At 35.2% G+C, this 17,372-nt stretch overlaps 1 protein-coding gene across 4 annotated transcripts in view; it reads right to left on the bottom strand.

The window, feature by feature from the left end:
* Positions 1-4,072: 4,072 nt before the first annotated feature.
* KITLG (KIT ligand) overlaps positions 4,073-17,372 on the bottom strand; it is an 83,112-nt gene continuing 69,812 nt past the window's right edge. For all 4 annotated transcript variants that reach the window (XM_036236331.1, XM_036236329.1, XM_036236330.1 and 1 more), the window contains 4 exons: positions 17,048-17,157; positions 16,279-16,346; positions 15,146-15,222; positions 4,073-8,403 (listed from right to left, as the gene is read on the bottom strand). In XM_036236331.1, coding sequence (XP_036092224.1) covers positions 15,183-15,222; positions 16,279-16,346; positions 17,048-17,157 — 218 coding nt within the window. In that variant the 3' untranslated portion in view covers positions 4,073-8,403; positions 15,146-15,182. The remainder of the gene's footprint in view (positions 8,404-15,145; positions 15,223-16,278; positions 16,347-17,047; positions 17,158-17,372) is intronic.

The raw sequence follows: 17,372 nt of genomic DNA, 5'->3' as shown, positions 1-17,372 counted from the left end.
TGGACAAGAGATTTGAACAGATACCTCACCAAAGAAGATACACAGATGGTAAATAAGCATATCAAAAGATGTTCGACATCATTTGTCATTAGGAAACTACAAATTAAAACAGTAATTATGTACCATTACCAGCCTACCAGAATAGCCAAAATCCGCCCCCTTAAATGACAATAAATTGCTGGCAAGGATGTGGAGCCACAGATCCTCTTATTCAATGCTGCTGAGAATGCAAAACGGCACATCTACTTTAGGAGACAGTTTAGCAGTTTCTTAGAAATCTTAGCATATTCTTACAATACAGTCTAGCAATAGTGCTCCTAGGTATTTACCCAACTGATATGAAAACTTATGTCCATACACACAAATAAATGTTTATAGCAGTTTAATTCATAATCACTCAAACTGGAAACAACCAAGATGTCATAATAGGTGAATGGATAAATAAACTGTGACCCATCCATACAATGGAATATTATTCAGTGAGAAAGTGAAATGAGCTATCGAGCCATGAAAGACATAGATGAATCTTGAATACATACTGCTAAGTGAAAGATGCCAGTCTGAAAAGGTTATGTACTATCAGGTTTCCATTATATAACATTCTGGAAAATACAAAAAATTTAAAGGCAATAAAAAAATTAGTGCTTTTCAGATGTTCAGAGGGAGGGGAGGAATGTTAAATACCTAAAACACAATGGATTTTTTTTTTAAGGACAATGAAACAATTCTGTATGATACTATAATGGTGGATATGCAGCATTATACATTTGTCAAAATCAGTACTTTGAGAAGCCTAAAACATGTGTTCTCATATACAAATTTTCTGGTTCTATAAATAAAACCATTTCGTTAAATTCTACTGTGTTTCCTCAAAGTTAAAAGGGAAAAAAATGGTTTGTTTAAAATTATGTACTCTACATTACTGAGTATTTTATGTTTTGGCAAGGCATTAATGTAACCTGAATTCCTCACCTACAATTTTATACACCAGGTAACTGTGATGGTTTTGAGAATTTTCTACAAACTGGCTCTGTCCATTTATTTCAAACCATGTTTCTCCTCCATTACCCACATACTTCTGGTGCCAGGTCCATTGGATATATTTGCATTATGATCCAGCCTTTGGCCACACACCTTTGGGTGATGGTGCCCTAGTGGATTGGCACAGTTGTCTGTGGGAGTGTTGCTGAAAGCTATTTCCATGTCAAAACATCTGCTAATACCTTAAAGATAAATGGAAGTAGCTGCAAAGTTTATAAAACTATATAATCACAGGAACATATTGCTGGATCCCCTCCTGAGACTTATGAAGAACCTCTGTAAGTGAGGGGTCCAAAAGTTTGGCTTCTTTAGCTTCTCAGAAAATCAGCCTCTAGAGACTAGGAGTCTTTGAAAGCTCTCTTTTATTTTTTCAGTTCTCAAAGTGAAATAGCAATTAAGATTATCAGCTAGGAGTGAGAATGAAGAATAAAGTGGGTGGTTTGTGAGAAAAAAATGATATATGAATAGTCAGCTATGAGAATGGGAAAGTGAATAGACTCAGGAAATACAACTGTTGCCAGCATTAGGATCAACTTGAAGTTCATAGGAAAAGATATGAAAACCATGGCGGTGCATTATGGCCCAGCCATGTTTAGTTATATGAAGTGTAGAGAGTGGGTGGAAAATGAGATTTGAGTAGGAGTATAGTTTACCAAGCAAATATTAGGAAGTGGGAAGGATCAAGGGAGAAGAAGGTGTTTACAAGAGAATGATTATAATGTTGCACCATGGATTTTAACCTGTGTCAGGAGAGGAAAGGGGACATCAATGGTTGACAGAAAATGGTAGAATAAACAGATTAACAGGCCCAGTGTGTTAAAAAAAATTGCTGGTTTTGAGGTCCATGAGGGAGTAAACTGGAAAGGTACAAGTGGTAGTCAGAGAGTGAATTAATGGCATTAGGATGTGGATTGAATGCAGTTATGGGCAATGACAAAGTCTACAGGATGGCCATCAGACAGAGGAGCAAGAGTGGTATCAGGGACTGGTTCAGTAGGAGAAAAGTTCAAGGACTTGGAAAGGCAGGATTCTGAATACACAACACACCCACACACACACACAAATACAGTTGGCACATACAAAAAAATCTGGAGGTTAACAAAAAATGGCCTTGTTTATCTCGTGGCAGGAACTAACTTCAATACTGAAGGAAGTCTTTTACCTTTATTTTATACACTACTATAGTACAATACTACAACGCACACTAACATAAGACAATTAAAATGTGAATACTTACTCTTTGGTATTAAGGAATTATTGTTTGTTTTACTTAAGCATGACAAGGAGATTGTGGTTATGTTTTAAATGTTATAATTTAGAGAGACACATATATTTACAGATCAAATATTTTTAGATATTTGCCTAAAAATAATATGAAAAGGGGAGTGGATAAAGGATATAGAAAAGCAGCTTAGATTAAACAAGATCATTGAGGAGTTAAGTAAGATTACATGGGGATTATACTACTCTGTTTACTTTGTTATATACAGTTGACCCTTGAACAACTTGGGGATTCAGGGCACTGATTTGCAGGAAGTCAAAAACCTGAATATAACTTTGACTCCCAAAAAACTTAATGACATTTGTCCCTCATTATCCACAGTGGATTGGTTCCAGGATCTCTCACAGACACCAAAATCTGTGGATGCTGAAGTCTCATATAGAACGTAGAATAATGCATACTGTCAACCCTCTATATCCACCAATTCCTAACCGTGGATCGAAAATACTTCAACCCATAGTTGGTTGAATCCATGGATATAATACCTAGAGATAGAAAGGGCTGACTGCACATTTAAAAAAATCCATGTGTAAGTGGACCTGTGCAGTTCAAACCCATGCTATTCTAAACTGTATTTCAAAAGTTCCATAGGAAAGTTTCAAGATCAAATTTTACTTCAATTCCATCCACACCTTATTTGTGTTAAATTTGGGAATGTGTTAGTATAAGTCTTCTTGGTTTTAATCTTTGCGTTGTTTATGGCTTAAAGGGAAAAACAATTACCAACCCCTCTCCCCTCAAAAAAATTATGAGATGAAGAGGGCCTTGGAAGCCATGTTGAGAAGTTCGGGTTTTATTCCAAAAATAATGAGAAACCAATTAAGTGTTTGCACTAGAGAAAAATATCAGGTGTCTCAATTCACTATATAGTCATCTAATGTGAGGAACTGATTGAAACAGGGCTAAATAGTAGAGGAGCATGATCAGTTAGGAGGCCTTTAGAGTTGTTTAGGCTTATATCAGCGGAAGTTAGCAGAGGAGGTGAGCAGAGGAGAGAAAAATCAGCAAAGAAATTTTAAAGAAATAGTAGGTGTAATAAAACTGGGGGACTTGGTCTCAAGAGTCAAATACCAACCAGGGTTTAAGCAGGATTATCTTGTTGTCTAGGGCTAGGCCACATAAGCCATAATGGTGTTTGATCTTGCCACTTCTCTTAGAAACACACAATGACTTCTCACGATCCCTAAGAATAATTTCTGCCCTCCTTGTGTGGCACTCAAGGCTCTGGTCTCATCTCTCTGTAAATTTCATTATGCATTATATGCTCAGGAAACACTACTTTGATTTGATGAAATAAGCTGAGAAATTTTCTAAGTTCCTGCTTTCGAGAACTTCTGCTGTCCAGGCGAGGCATAATTCTCCTCTTTCAAAATTTGTTAGCCTAGACACCAACTTCTCCATGACCTTCCCTAGTCTGTACCCATTTCTCCTTCCTGCATGCCCTAAAAGCACATAACTGGACCTTAGTTTTGCACTTAAGCAGTTACTTCAGTGTGGCTTTATGCAGACTACAGTGGTTTTCATATCTTTTCAACAAAATTAGAAACCACTTGAGATAAAACAATGTGCTAATTCAACTTTATCTTCCTTGATTATCTTACTTATTTTAGTGACCATTATTTATTGTGTCCCTATTATAACAAAATCTAGACTAATAAAAGTTTCCATGGAAAATTTTGATTTTAGCTTAAATGCACAACCGTGTTGTGAACATGTGTGATTACCTTAAATCTCAAACGACAGGGCAAATTTATGAGTGCATAAAATTCTTTATTTAGAACAATAAAGTATATGTATATATAATGTAATTTCAAATTCAAACCTGTATAAAAAAGGTCAGGACATATACCTATTTTAAAAAGTACACATACAGTATATACACATACACATCACATTTTACAACCTTTTTTACTTAATTAAACTTCAGTCATAATAAAACTATTTAGAATAGTGTTGACATACATTTACATTACAATATGCAAACTCCAACCTGACTGAACAGTATATCTCTGCATCCATCTAAACATCTGAATACTTTTCAAGTCCATTGATTTAAAACATAGTGGCAAGTGGGACACTATAATCACACATTAATCCTTAGAATTATACGAGAACAGGATATTTTGATTGGAAATTTTTATTTAGTGAGTCTTATAACTCAGAAATCAAGTAACTGAAAATACTATGGTTTTTAGCTTAAACAATTTTATTTTAAAAAACATCATAAGGATGTAGTTGGAGATGGCCATTATAAATAAATTTACAGTGCTTAGAAACATTTTCGGATCATGAATAGACATTTTAATATGGGTTATTTCTAAAACAATACCTTGTTAGGAAATGAAAATACTAGTATTTTATCTTTACAAAGACATTTCCAAACTTGTCAATGAAAAGCAGCAACATCATACATTATGTGATCAGATTCTACAAATGAACTAATTAGAATTTCAGTCTAAATATTTATATTTTAACACCAATTTCAAAATAATATTGTTTCAAAGACAAGAATTTAAAAAATTCTTATCCCACTTTTCAATTTAAAATTTATAAATTACTCCTTTCCAAATGGATTCTAAATTATCTTTGGCATTCAAAAAAACTTTATGAGCATCTTATATTTTCCCCTCTTGGCTTTTAATAAAATGAGAGCATTTAAGTGCTTAATTTGGTGCATTTCCAAATGCTACACACATAGTATCTCTTTCTGACTAAAATGACTAAAATGTAGTGGTGGTTTTAATTCTTTGGAAGTGATCCAAAAATGTTTATATTTAAGCAAAGATAAAAGCCATCTTTTTGTGTAAATGGTTATCCAATTCACCCAACATGAGACTTAATTTCACTTTTACTAATGGACTCTATTTACATTACAAACAAGAACAGCAATGACTGACTTTTTACGTTCAAATTGCTTCAGCGCAGAGATCAAAGTTGGATATCTTGCATGGGATAGTTTCAGTTCTATTTTATCTTCTTTGTCAGTCATGTTTCAATAGTTCTCATACCTAAGGTGTGACCTCTGAGTTCATCATACAGATAAATAAAAAACCAAGACCCAAAGGGGAGGTGCTTTGCCAATATCAGTTAATGGCAGAGTGGAGATTGCTGACAGTTTTTCCTACCATCTATCCCACTATGCCAAACCGCCTTTTTGAAAAATATATTTTAGTTAAAGAAGCATAGATATGGAATGGCTGAAAGCCCTATACTGAAATTACATTTTAAACCAAAACCTAGCTGCAGAAAAACATTAAGAAATATCCATGAATTCTGAATAGATTTTTTTGGTAATTTAATTCCAATTGAATTAAGAGTTGCAAAATATGCCACAGTTTCTCCAAAGTACTTTAATACTCAATGAAATATGTTTCTTATTAAAAACCAACGCTTTATTATGGGCACATAGTTTTTCATACATTTTCACTTTTCACATACTTAATCCTTTCTTAAGAGGATAGGTTACTTATTCTATTATCATATTTTTTTTAAAAAAAAATCCAGTTTCTGACTCATTAAAAAGTGGCAGTGTGGTAAGCCCATTAGATTATAATACGAAATTCAGGAACACTTCGATATCACTGGGGAGAAACCAATTATCGCAGAGTCAGCTTCTTTGCAGAGCTGGATTCTATCAAAGAGGTACAAGCTTTCGGAATAATTTAAAATCTTCAGACTTCTGAGATTATTTTAAAAGGCAATTTTGAAATACTGATTTATGCAGAAGGATATTCAGAACACAATAGGATAAAATAAAGATATATATGTATATTTTATCTTAAAGCAGATACGACACAGTTAATGCCCAAGCAGCTAGCATCCAAAATAATGTTCAGCATTTGTCTATTGTTCATGCATTTTTATGGAACTTCATATTTTAAAACTTGGTAACCCATGTAATAAACCAATACATTTAATTAGGCAGAATATATCTCCTCTCACCTACTATGCCAGATTTCATAACTTGCTGAATTTATTTATTTAACTCTATTGATTAGGACTAGGTCCATGAATGTTAAAACCCAGCTACTAGCCTTGAGAACAAGTACATTTATTGTACTCTCAAGTTCATTAAACAGCATTTTCACATGCCTAAGAAAATCGAAACCACTGGTGAAACAAATCAAACTATTAAGTATCAGACTTCTCAATCTACTCATGACCTATACACATAACTCATTAATCTATGTCTATTTTCCTCAAAATGATCAATGTCACATGACTGAGAGAGGTCCTTTCATCAGTTAAACTGATTTCTGGTTTTATTACTAATCAATTGTACCACTAAATGGATTGGATATCTGAGGGCCTCAATAAGTTAACATAGCTTCCTAAAGCACTGGGGTTGTATCTTAGAGAAATAACTAGTGTTTGAAGAACCACAGCACTTTAGAGAAGGAAGGGATCCTAGAAATCACCTGGGCTCTTTGGTACAAAGAAGAGCAAAGGCCACATATTGAAGCTGTATTTGAATTAGCTTTGAACATAAACTAAATTCCAAATACACTAGAAATTCTTGAGACTTTTGAAATCAAAGAAAAGCTAGCACTTAGTTTTTTTGGCCCTTTTGTATCACTACATTGAAAATGGTCATCTGATGGTAGTAGTACATGGCAATAATGTTATTATATGCATTAAGTTACAATGGAAAGCTTTGGATGCCATTATATGTATGTTTGTGATATACTAAAAGAATCTTCATCAAACTAAGCCATAAGAAATAATTTGACTTTTGTCAGATATTCCCTTGACCATAAACAAAACTGGCAAAGGAAATTCACATAATGTCTTACAAGTTCTAGCTTTAAAAAGTGCCAATGTCTACCTTGGGAATTCCCACCAAATGCACTCTTATATGACAAACGCTGTCATATCTTTTAAATAGCAAAGTGACATGCATAACTACACAAAGCTCTCTTTTTATTTTTAATTCATAAACCTTAATGGATATAGAGTGCCTGATTTTAAATAAATGGACCCTTTAAACAGATAATGGTGATTATACTATATAAATAAGTGGAGTTTCCTGATTCCTTGCATTCTTGTAAAAGCCAAGTAAGCTAGGTTTCAACACCCATGTCAGCATGTGGGTGTGATTTTCTAACCTTAGATACTAAATATCATAATTTATTTTTATTCTCTTCCACATGAGAATTGAAAATGGGACCTTCATACATTTAGCAATTTCTCCTAAGTCCCTTTGCATAACTCTGTAATAGTTTTTAGAATATAAACACTTTGTAATATACTTGCGAGCATGATTTGTATACTCTACAGTGGTCAGGAGAAAAGGCTGACCTCACCAGGGGTGGCATATGTCCTCCACGGCAGCCGTCCTGTTGTTCAGTGTTCATAGCTTCTTCATGTGATGACTCTCTCGGAGAGTCTCCTCTCTGCAAAGGCATCACTGTTCCAATGCAGTACTGGCTCCCCCGCTTGTATACATCCAGCCAGCCATGTCCACTTCTCTGGTGGGATATGGGTGAGCATGGTTTATGTCCAGAAGAGGCCAAGATCAGACCCATATCATTAATCAGCAGCTACAGGCTGACATGATGCCTACTCCAATCATTTTTTTCCCCACTGCCTTCTATATGTACAGTGGCTGATGCTACTGAGTTTTTGTTTTTTAAATTTTTCTAGATCCCTTTGAGAAAAACTATTATCCCGACTATCCAGGTTGAACTGTACTTGAAGAGACCGAGATAACTACAAACTGCAAGTTGTAACTGAAAATAAAACTATGTGGCTTTTCACCAATTAGACACTTCTGGAGGCATGCAAAATGGTGCATGCAGTCTGGGACACGGGCTTTCTCTCTCAACATCAGTTGCAGGTTCTAAATGAGACTACAAGTCCCCCAGGTCCTTAAAACAGAGTCCTGCTCCATGCAAGTTCTTCTTTATAGATGATTAATTCAGTGCCAGTTTCGCAGTACAACACTTTGTTCTAATTTCTGAATCATCCATATAGAGTCATGGGTAGCAAGAACAGATAAAGACGTGGTCTGTCGCTCCAGACAGAATATGAATTTGTGTAAAGCTGCTTCATTTATGAAGCAAACATGAACTGTTACCCGCCTAGAGAGGAAAGACAAAAAGAGAGATTATAGCATATCTGCTTTCTGCTTTCTTTTCATTCTCAACAGCTGAATTAATATGACTACAGAATTAGTAACAGGTTTATAATATGTGCTTCACTTACACAGCCTAAAAGAACCTGACAATTGTTTTCCTAGATGCAGTGATCATGCACTCGCTATGATCTCCCTGGTAAGAGTGAACATTATCTGAAATGATCTTACTCTTTATTGACTGTCTGCTCCCATCAGAATGTAAGCTCCATGAGGACACAAGGTTTTTTCTTTATTTTTTTTTTCCTTTTTTTACTTACTGTCATACTCCAACACCTAGAACAGTGCCTGGCACAAAGCAGATATTCAATAAATATTTTTCGAACATAAGACTAGATGAATGAAGACGCTTTGGTTTTCATAGCCCCCAAGTATACCACAGATGATCTCCATTTGCGATAAGAGGGTTATCAACCTATGTAGCCTTGAATTTCTCTAACGAGGCTATGAAAAGGTAGCAGACAGGTGGTGAGGGGACAGGGTTTGAAGGATAAAGGCAGTGTCTAGAGAATGGAGAGAGATGGAGGAGCATGAAAGCGATCTCTGGGACAGGTGAAGAAGCTGGTCAGAGACCACTAACAGGTGGCCTCCTGGCCACCGAGCGGCACTTGTATCTCGACTGCCTACCCGGCTTCTAGCAAGCAAGTGCTCCTTCCAGCTGAGTAAACAGCAGCGGCAAGATCTCATTCAATACTGTCAGCCAAGAAAAGAAAGACAGAAATCCTGGCACCACATCCTGACAAAGCCTCTGGGAGCTTCATTTGGCCTTGGCATAGTTTATTGTACTTGTTGAAACACGTAAGCCAGACTTCGTTTTAGTTTTTCTGTGCTGGTGTTAAATTACTGAGCTTTGGACTATGCTTTCAGATTTTGTAACTTTACAGTTTTTGTACTTCTTTATCTATTTTTTTATTACAGACAGTATCTTCATGCTATCTTCAATCATGATCCCTAAACAAATAAGCATTTTTGCCTTTTCTTCCCTACTCACTATTTTTCTCCTAACTTTGTCCTTATTTATCAATCCTAGAATCATAGAGCACTAGTTTTAAAATATTTGAGATCATTACAAAAGTTATGTATAAAATACCATAGTTTGAGTGATAAGAAGTACAATATTTTTTTCCAGTCTTTCTAAATGTAATATACTAAAAAACGTATTACATGATGATTTATCAAACAGAGAACTCTAGGAACTAGAGAACCTGCATTTAGGAAAGAAAAATTAAATCCTGAAGGAAAACTAAGATGCGTAAAGAAGAAACTTCAGAAATCCAAAATACAGAGCAGATATTTTAAAAATAAAGCTTAGTTAGAAAAGCAAAAGCTAATCATAGAGAAGTAAAGAGATATTTTCAAAGCTACGGATAATTTAAAACTCTAAACTTAATCAAACATAGAAAAGCAAGATCAGAAATCTATTTCTGATTTTGTCCTGATGAATCATTTAGCAAAGAAAATAAACTTAAAAGGTGACAACTGTTTTCTTATAGAAAAAAACTGTAATTTTTATAATGACACCTTGGATTTTTGCAACAACCTCATGAAATAGGCAAGGTGAATATTATTATCCCCTCATTGTATTTGAAAAACCAGGGCTTAAAAGACAACTGACTCATTCGGGAACTTACAACTTGTTAAGTTGCAGAGCCAAAACGTGAAACCAAGTCTGATACCTTCTAAACCTCCACACCACAATGTGTCTACAAAAACAAAAACTCCAAAGCTCCAAAAATTCTGAGGAACTAGCTGGTAAAGAGTCACAGATCTTGCCATCTGGCAACCAATCATTCCCATATCCTGTGTGCTAAATGACCAAGCTTGACTCACACTCATCTGTATTCCAACCCTAGAATCGATTGTTTTGTCTTAGCTCAGATCTACAGGAAACCTCTCTCTACTCTTACCATGATGGGTTGGTTAGTAAACACTGATAAGTGTGTACAAACTCATGCTAGTTACTGTCAACCAAACTGGGGCTTCTGAGTGACTATGCAGTCCTTCTACCAAGGTTACAATTAAAATTCTTGGTAGATGACTCCCAAATCCCAAATCTATTATTTGCAGTCCTCACTGTTTTTGATTTCCTGTCTCACATATCTGGCCACTGGTCAATATTTACTAACAGCTCCTTCTATGTTAATGGAACCGCCATCTGGTTAGTCTCGAAGGCTCCAAATCACCCTTGAGTATTTCCTGTAATGTCGAGCCTCACATCCCATCACATCCCATCAGTAACTAGGATTTGTTGATTCTTTCACTGCAATGTCTCCAAAATGGCCCATGCTTTCCTGCTTCCATGACTCTGACCTGAGTTCAGGTCCTTATTCTCTTGCATCTGTTTGGGAGATTGGGCTCCGAAGTAGACTTTCTAACTCCACTTCACCTCTCCCATTTATCTGACTTCAACACCATCTGATAACTTCCCTAAAATTGCTCTGATTGTATCACTCGCGTCTTTTCTCAACCTTCCAACATCTCGTGTTGCTTAATAGAGTGTGAGTCCTATACTTGGGATTTTTCACACTGACTGCCACCCTTTCTTCTTAGTGTGTTAACTCTTTGTGTGATCTTCACTAGAGTCCAACTGTACAAACTGACTGGAACACAGTATGTACTATTTGCCTCCTGGACTTAGTTTATGCCATTTGCAGTATCTGGATTATCCCTTCCCTACTGCTAATATAACTACCAATCATCCAACATCTACCTCAGTACAAGCGCCACTTCTATCCCCTACACAAAGAAACTCTCTTGTCCTGTAGCTAGTCAAATACTAGCTCCTTTTGTCAAATATGGCAACTGTATGTGGGTGTTCACGGCACAATTCTAAGAGACGCCACCATACCATTATCCAGAGCTATGGTACGGGACCATCTGTATAACCCTATGCAGTGGTCTTGTCTCTCATCTTACTGCATTTTCCCTGTGAGCTCCTTTTGTTGCTTTTTAAATGTTGAAAACTTCTGGTTTCCTTTTAAAAATAGGTTATTATGCATGTGTCCTATTTCCTTTTATAGGCCATAAGCAATTGGATACAACTAGGTTATATTAAGCTTTGCATGTAACAATGCACCTACTAGAGTTTGTGGGAAGAATGAAGAGCATAGTTTTCCTATAATAAACTCGATTTTGTTTCTTTCTCTTAAACTGTGCTACACATAACCCAATAAATAAAAAATTCTTGTGGGATGCTACATATGGGTACTTGGTTTCAGCTAGTTGACGAAGTGGATTTTTAACTTCTCTTATATGTTCATGTTTGTCAAATAAACACAGCTTTAGTATATTTTTGCTTACAGGCAGTTTCTTTTGTTTCTAGTTCATTACCTTACATTCTTTCTATGTTCTTTCACTGTATTTAAAATAAAAAATCCTCCTCTTCATTTTCCAATTATAGGTTATTTCCATTGAAGAATTAACCATTCCATTTGTTTTCTATTCTAGTGTTCCAATATTTGTCCTGATTTAATTTAGTTAGTGAAACTTCCATGTCAGTGAGAAATCCTTGCCATAAATCTGAGTCATTCCCTGTATTTTCCCTTGTTAACCAAGAAAATGAATGTAATCCAAATTATGACTAGTTTTTAAATATATAATTACAACTCCATATTTCATTTCTATCTTGGTACTTTTTACTACTGTTATTCTTATTTTTCAGAAGATTTCCTCTCCTACCATGCCATAGTTTGCTCTCTCCAATCTTTCCCTCTACCACATCCCTTTCCCCAAATTATACTTAAAAGTTCCTTGGAAGTTTTAAACATGTGTTGGTACAGAGCCATAAAAAAGGCTTTACTCTATGCACTGGGCACTCAATAAATTACAAATGATTCACATTTTGACTTGAGGGTCTGCAGATTCATGACAATGAATTTTCTTCCTTTTTCCTATCTTCAGCATTTGAATTTTACATGCACAAGTCTACTTTGTTTTTTATTTCCATAAATTTTATTCTCACATTATTACAATAAGATACTCATTCAATAAATACGTATTCATCATTGACATACACAAAGTATAAGCTATATAGTTTGGTGGGATTCCAAAATGAAATTCAGAAACAAATCTTGCTTTATAAGAGTTTATACTTTAGAAGAGGACACAAAATGTCTCAAGTAACTGTGATGTCCTATTAACATATTAGTAATTTATAAGTATTATATGTCACATGAAATGTAATATGAAACGTAGTTAGAAGTCCATAAAGAGAAAATTCATTTGGGAAGTCAGTGTTTTAGAGGTTATGGTATCTGACCTGAGTCTTGGGAGAGCCTTGCAGAGATGATGGGTAAGGTACTTCATGAAGGAGAAAGTCATTTCTTCATCCATTGTACACTGACTACCTGATGTGTGATGAGTTTATCTCTAAACAATTCAGGGCTTCTTTTTCAACCTCTCTGTTTACTTTCGTTTTTTACATGAATAACATTTTGTATTTAAAAAATAAATTAGTCATCACCTATATGACTGTATTCTCCCTTGCTGTGCATTTTACTGTCCTACTGACAAAAATCAGCAAATTAAGCACACATACGCACACACACAAGATTAAAATAAACCCTATTTCACTTCTTAAAAGATTTTTAAAAAATTTTTTTATTGAAGCAAGAACACCTAATGTGAGATCTACTCTCAATATATTTTTAAGTACACGATATAGCATTACCTACAGGCATGTTATACAACAAATCTATCTTCTTACCATTAGTTAATCTTTCATTTGGAGTTTGTAAATTCACTGAGTTGTTCCTGCAACAAACATTAATCAAGAGCCTACAATGCACATGCAATAGGTGAGCTGCTTATGAGGAGATACAGCAAGAACCAGACAAACTCAGTTCCCGTTCTTGAATATTCCGACTAAAAGACATATGAATAAGCTGCTTGACTACAGTTGCTTTAAAACCCCATCTCATTGTCTCTTAAATGAGTACCCTGGGTTATCCCATCATAATCCACTCTCCAACTCTTACAGGACAAATGTCACAATCAAAAAAACACATGATTAAAAAGACCTGTGTGCCAAAGCAGGATCCCAGTCATGCAATCCAAAACCAAACAACAGAGGACATTAGTTGAGCCTCTAAGACTTGATTAACTATTTAATGTGTGATTGTGGATGCCTGGCTTAAGGGAACTGAAATGGCAGATAGGGAAGATACTGTGAAGCTTGTGTTGGGGTTGAAGGGCAGAGAAATAGGTTTCTAGGAAAAAACAATGATGTTGGCTTGGGGAATGTGGCTCCAGAAAATATTAAGGGTTGAGTGAAGGGTGTATTATTTACATTATTTGATAGAAAAAATGAGCCCAGAGAGAAGCTAGGATTCATGCTGTGGACACAGTGATTAAGGGCATGATTAAGGGCATGAAAAATGAAGTCTATGCAGTAGCAGGATTAAAGTGTTAGAGAAATATGCGATATAATTATTGCATCATGTTATTTTGGGTTGTTGAAAAATGTCCTCTAACTATAAAGTAAGCACTCCTGGAGGAGGCAAGAGGCTGTTTGACCCAGTTTTCCTGGGAAGTTTCAGTCAAGAGATAAATGTCTGAATCTGGGACAGAAGTGGAACCTGGAAGGACAGTGACCTGTCAGGAAAAGGGAGAGATCACCACTGACCATATCCATAGCAATCTAGGAGAGTGAGTGATCCTCTGACCAGGAGGGAGTGTGTGGAAGAATTGAAATGTTAGGCAGATGAGAGAACACTCATACCCTGCTGTAATACATGTGTGTGGGGTTCCACAGGCATAACACAATTAACAGCCAGTTAGCAGAAATGAAAGTGGGAAGAGCATGAATGGATGCTGGATCAGATTCCTGCCGATCAGGGCGCTACCCCAACAGTAACTGGAGACTGGGAGCTGAGAGAGGAGCTATGAACATCGGTGCCTACTGATCATGTTTTCTCACTCACCTTTCTCCCACAAGCCCTCCACAGAGCCACACAATCACAATGTGTATGTGTCACTGGTTATATGCATTGTGTCCTGGGCTCTGGACTCATGAGGCACAATAATGAATAGTCATGTGGTGGGTGGCACTTTACCTTGATAATTTATCTCTCCTGACTGCAAGATATTTTTACCTTTTTCCCTTCTTAAAATGGCAGGGGCAAGTCTTCAGTTTTCACTCATGTCAGCACCTGTGAAATACTTTTTCTATCATGTTACAGTAGTGACACCTAATTGAAATTGGTTTTATTTATTCTTTCTCGATTAATAATATTTTATTTTAGTCTGAATTTACTCTATTCCCTTTCTATCATTTATCTTCTGGCCTCATACATAGTAAATACTATATAAAGATACATATATAGATATATAGATCTATCTATCTATATATATGTATATAGATCTATGTATCTATGTATCTATCTATGTATCTATGTATGTATGTATGTATGTATGTATGTATGTATCTATCTATCTATCTATCTATCTATCTATCTATCTATCTCTCATAAAAAACAAGTCCACTTATCAGGACTAACACTGCTGTACCTTCAAAAATTTGAGAAAACACAATGAATTAGCCATGCACAATTCAATTATGTAACACCTGTCCCGTTAACATACTGACATCAGCTTAATAGAAGTCTTAATAAATTTTGTTTCTATATTTTGGCATCTAAGATGCTACACAGTTCTTGTTAAATCTCTCAGCTTAAATTCTAAGAACTTACCAATGTACGAAAGTAACAGTGTTGATACAAGCCACAATTACACTTCTTGAAACTCACTCTCTTTTTCTTGCAACATACTGAAAAACAAGAAAAATGCTTATTTGCTTCTGGACAGAGACTCTGAAGTACATCATGATCTGGACACTGTAAAGGCGGTTATTTCTATAAATACAGTAGCAAAAGATTACAAAATTGAGTGGGAAGCTTGCCTTCATATGTATTATTATAAGGAAGAGAGAAAGCTATCTGCTTCAACAGTCACCCAAGTAGTTTTTAAAATTCTCTATGCACATGCATATACATATAATAAAAATGTTTATATGAACTTAAAATGTGAATATGTATACAAAGGCATAATATGAGAGAAAGTAACATGCTAAATGAACATTGTAACAATGTCAAATCAAAGTATTAATACTGGGGTAATATGGCAAGGTAAAAATGTGATCAAGGTCAGCTATAGTAAATGGAAAGGTATCTTAAAACAATTTTTATATTTTGCTTTGGAGAAAATATTGAATAGGGTTGAAGAAACTTAAGGTTCTGAAAGCTAGAATGAAGTCAAATGTATTCAGTATATAAGACACCAATCACAGAAAATATCTTGACTAGGAAGTGATATTATGACCTAGAGTTAAAGGGAAAATGAGACAAAGGTAGAATCTAGAAGGACTAAGGAAAAGAGGGATTCTGTGGCAGGAATTCAACATAAACATAATAAAGATATTGATGAAGATAACCACTGTTGCCAAAGAAAGAGCTAAGCTAAATAAGAGACTCCAAAAGAGCAATAGGTATATCCTGGTAATAGCGTGGAAAAGATGGAAAATAAGCAAAAGTATCTACTGAGTTCCTGGACCAAGAATCTGACCAAGATTCTGCTTACAGAAATAGAGAAATAAAGTACCCTTCTGCTACCTTAGGAAAGATTATGAAGGCATTCTATAGGTTAATGGAAGCATAGGACTGAAGAGAGAGGTGAGAGGTTAGAAATGTGGATAAAGACTTAGAAGACAGTGGTTAGAAGCTGCCATTATGAGAGTGAACAACTTCTTAAAGATATGAGCATGTGCGTGCTATGCAAAATGGCAATGTCAGGCTTACTCGTACACACATTTAGTGAAACAAAATACCTTATCTCATTATCCTCTTCATTAATCTGTATATTTTCAACTGTCCTTGTAGGATTTGATTGTTTCTTCTGGAAAAAAAAATGATAATATATATTGTAAACATATCAATGATTATTATAATATTTAAGAGGTAAGTGGTCTCCACTTTTATTTTTTATGTCAGTAAATCCAATAACTGTTTTCTTCAGCATGCAAAATAGTTTTCCAATAAGAAATTATGAAAAATGCATAGTATTATTGACTCAACACTTTTAGGATGTTGGAGGTGAAAATGCAATAAAGAAATTGAAAGATTTAAATAGTGATCAAGTGCAAAATACATTTCAAAAAACAGAGTCATAATGATTTAGCACACCTTAAAATTTCAGATAAAAATTTTAAGAAGAGAACAAAAGGTAGAAATCCAAAATAGCATATAATACAAATGGCACTTCTGTTTGGTTTTAAGCACATCATATGTTTGCAGCATATTTTCTTCCTTTTTATATTTAGGTCAAGCTATTAAAACCAGGTGCCATTTCTTCAGTGAGCATTCTCAACTACAGGAGTTGTCTCCAAAGCATAATAAGGAATGGGGAGAAACCTTCTTAAGATTTAAATTTTGTTGAGAATGAGTTAAGGTAAGACTTAACTTACTTTATTTTTTTCTTGGTAAGAGCTTTTCTCAGAAAAGAGCACTTTATTTGTTAATCATTTACATAAATATAGTAAGAACAAATAAATAAAGTTCAGAAAATTTTTGTCAAGGAAAAATATCAGGAACACTCACCTTCCAGTATAAGGCTCCAAAACCAAACCCAATTAGAAGAGAAAAGAATGCTGGCAAGACCATTGCTGCCCACTGTACGCTGGAGTCTCCAATGGAATTTGAGGTTTTCCCTGTAATTTAAAGTGTACTGTGGTGAACACAGCATATCCATACTAGAGGTTGCTCTCATGCTGTGGTTGTTCCCATTTCTGTAATGTGCTTTTGACCTATCTCTGTTTAAAATATTTAAACCACTGATTTTTCTACTGAGTATTGTTCTGGAATGGCAATACAAACCCATGTAGTTTCCAAAACATAAATACATTAAAAAAAGAAACCCCATAGA

Source organism: Rousettus aegyptiacus, unplaced genomic scaffold, assembly GCF_014176215.1.
Source record: "Rousettus aegyptiacus isolate mRouAeg1 unplaced genomic scaffold, mRouAeg1.p scaffold_m13_p_2, whole genome shotgun sequence".
Taxonomy (NCBI): Eukaryota; Metazoa; Chordata; class Mammalia; order Chiroptera; family Pteropodidae; genus Rousettus; species Rousettus aegyptiacus.
Note: the sequence above shows the minus strand (reverse complement) of the source record. Positions and strands in the feature narration are given on the sequence as shown.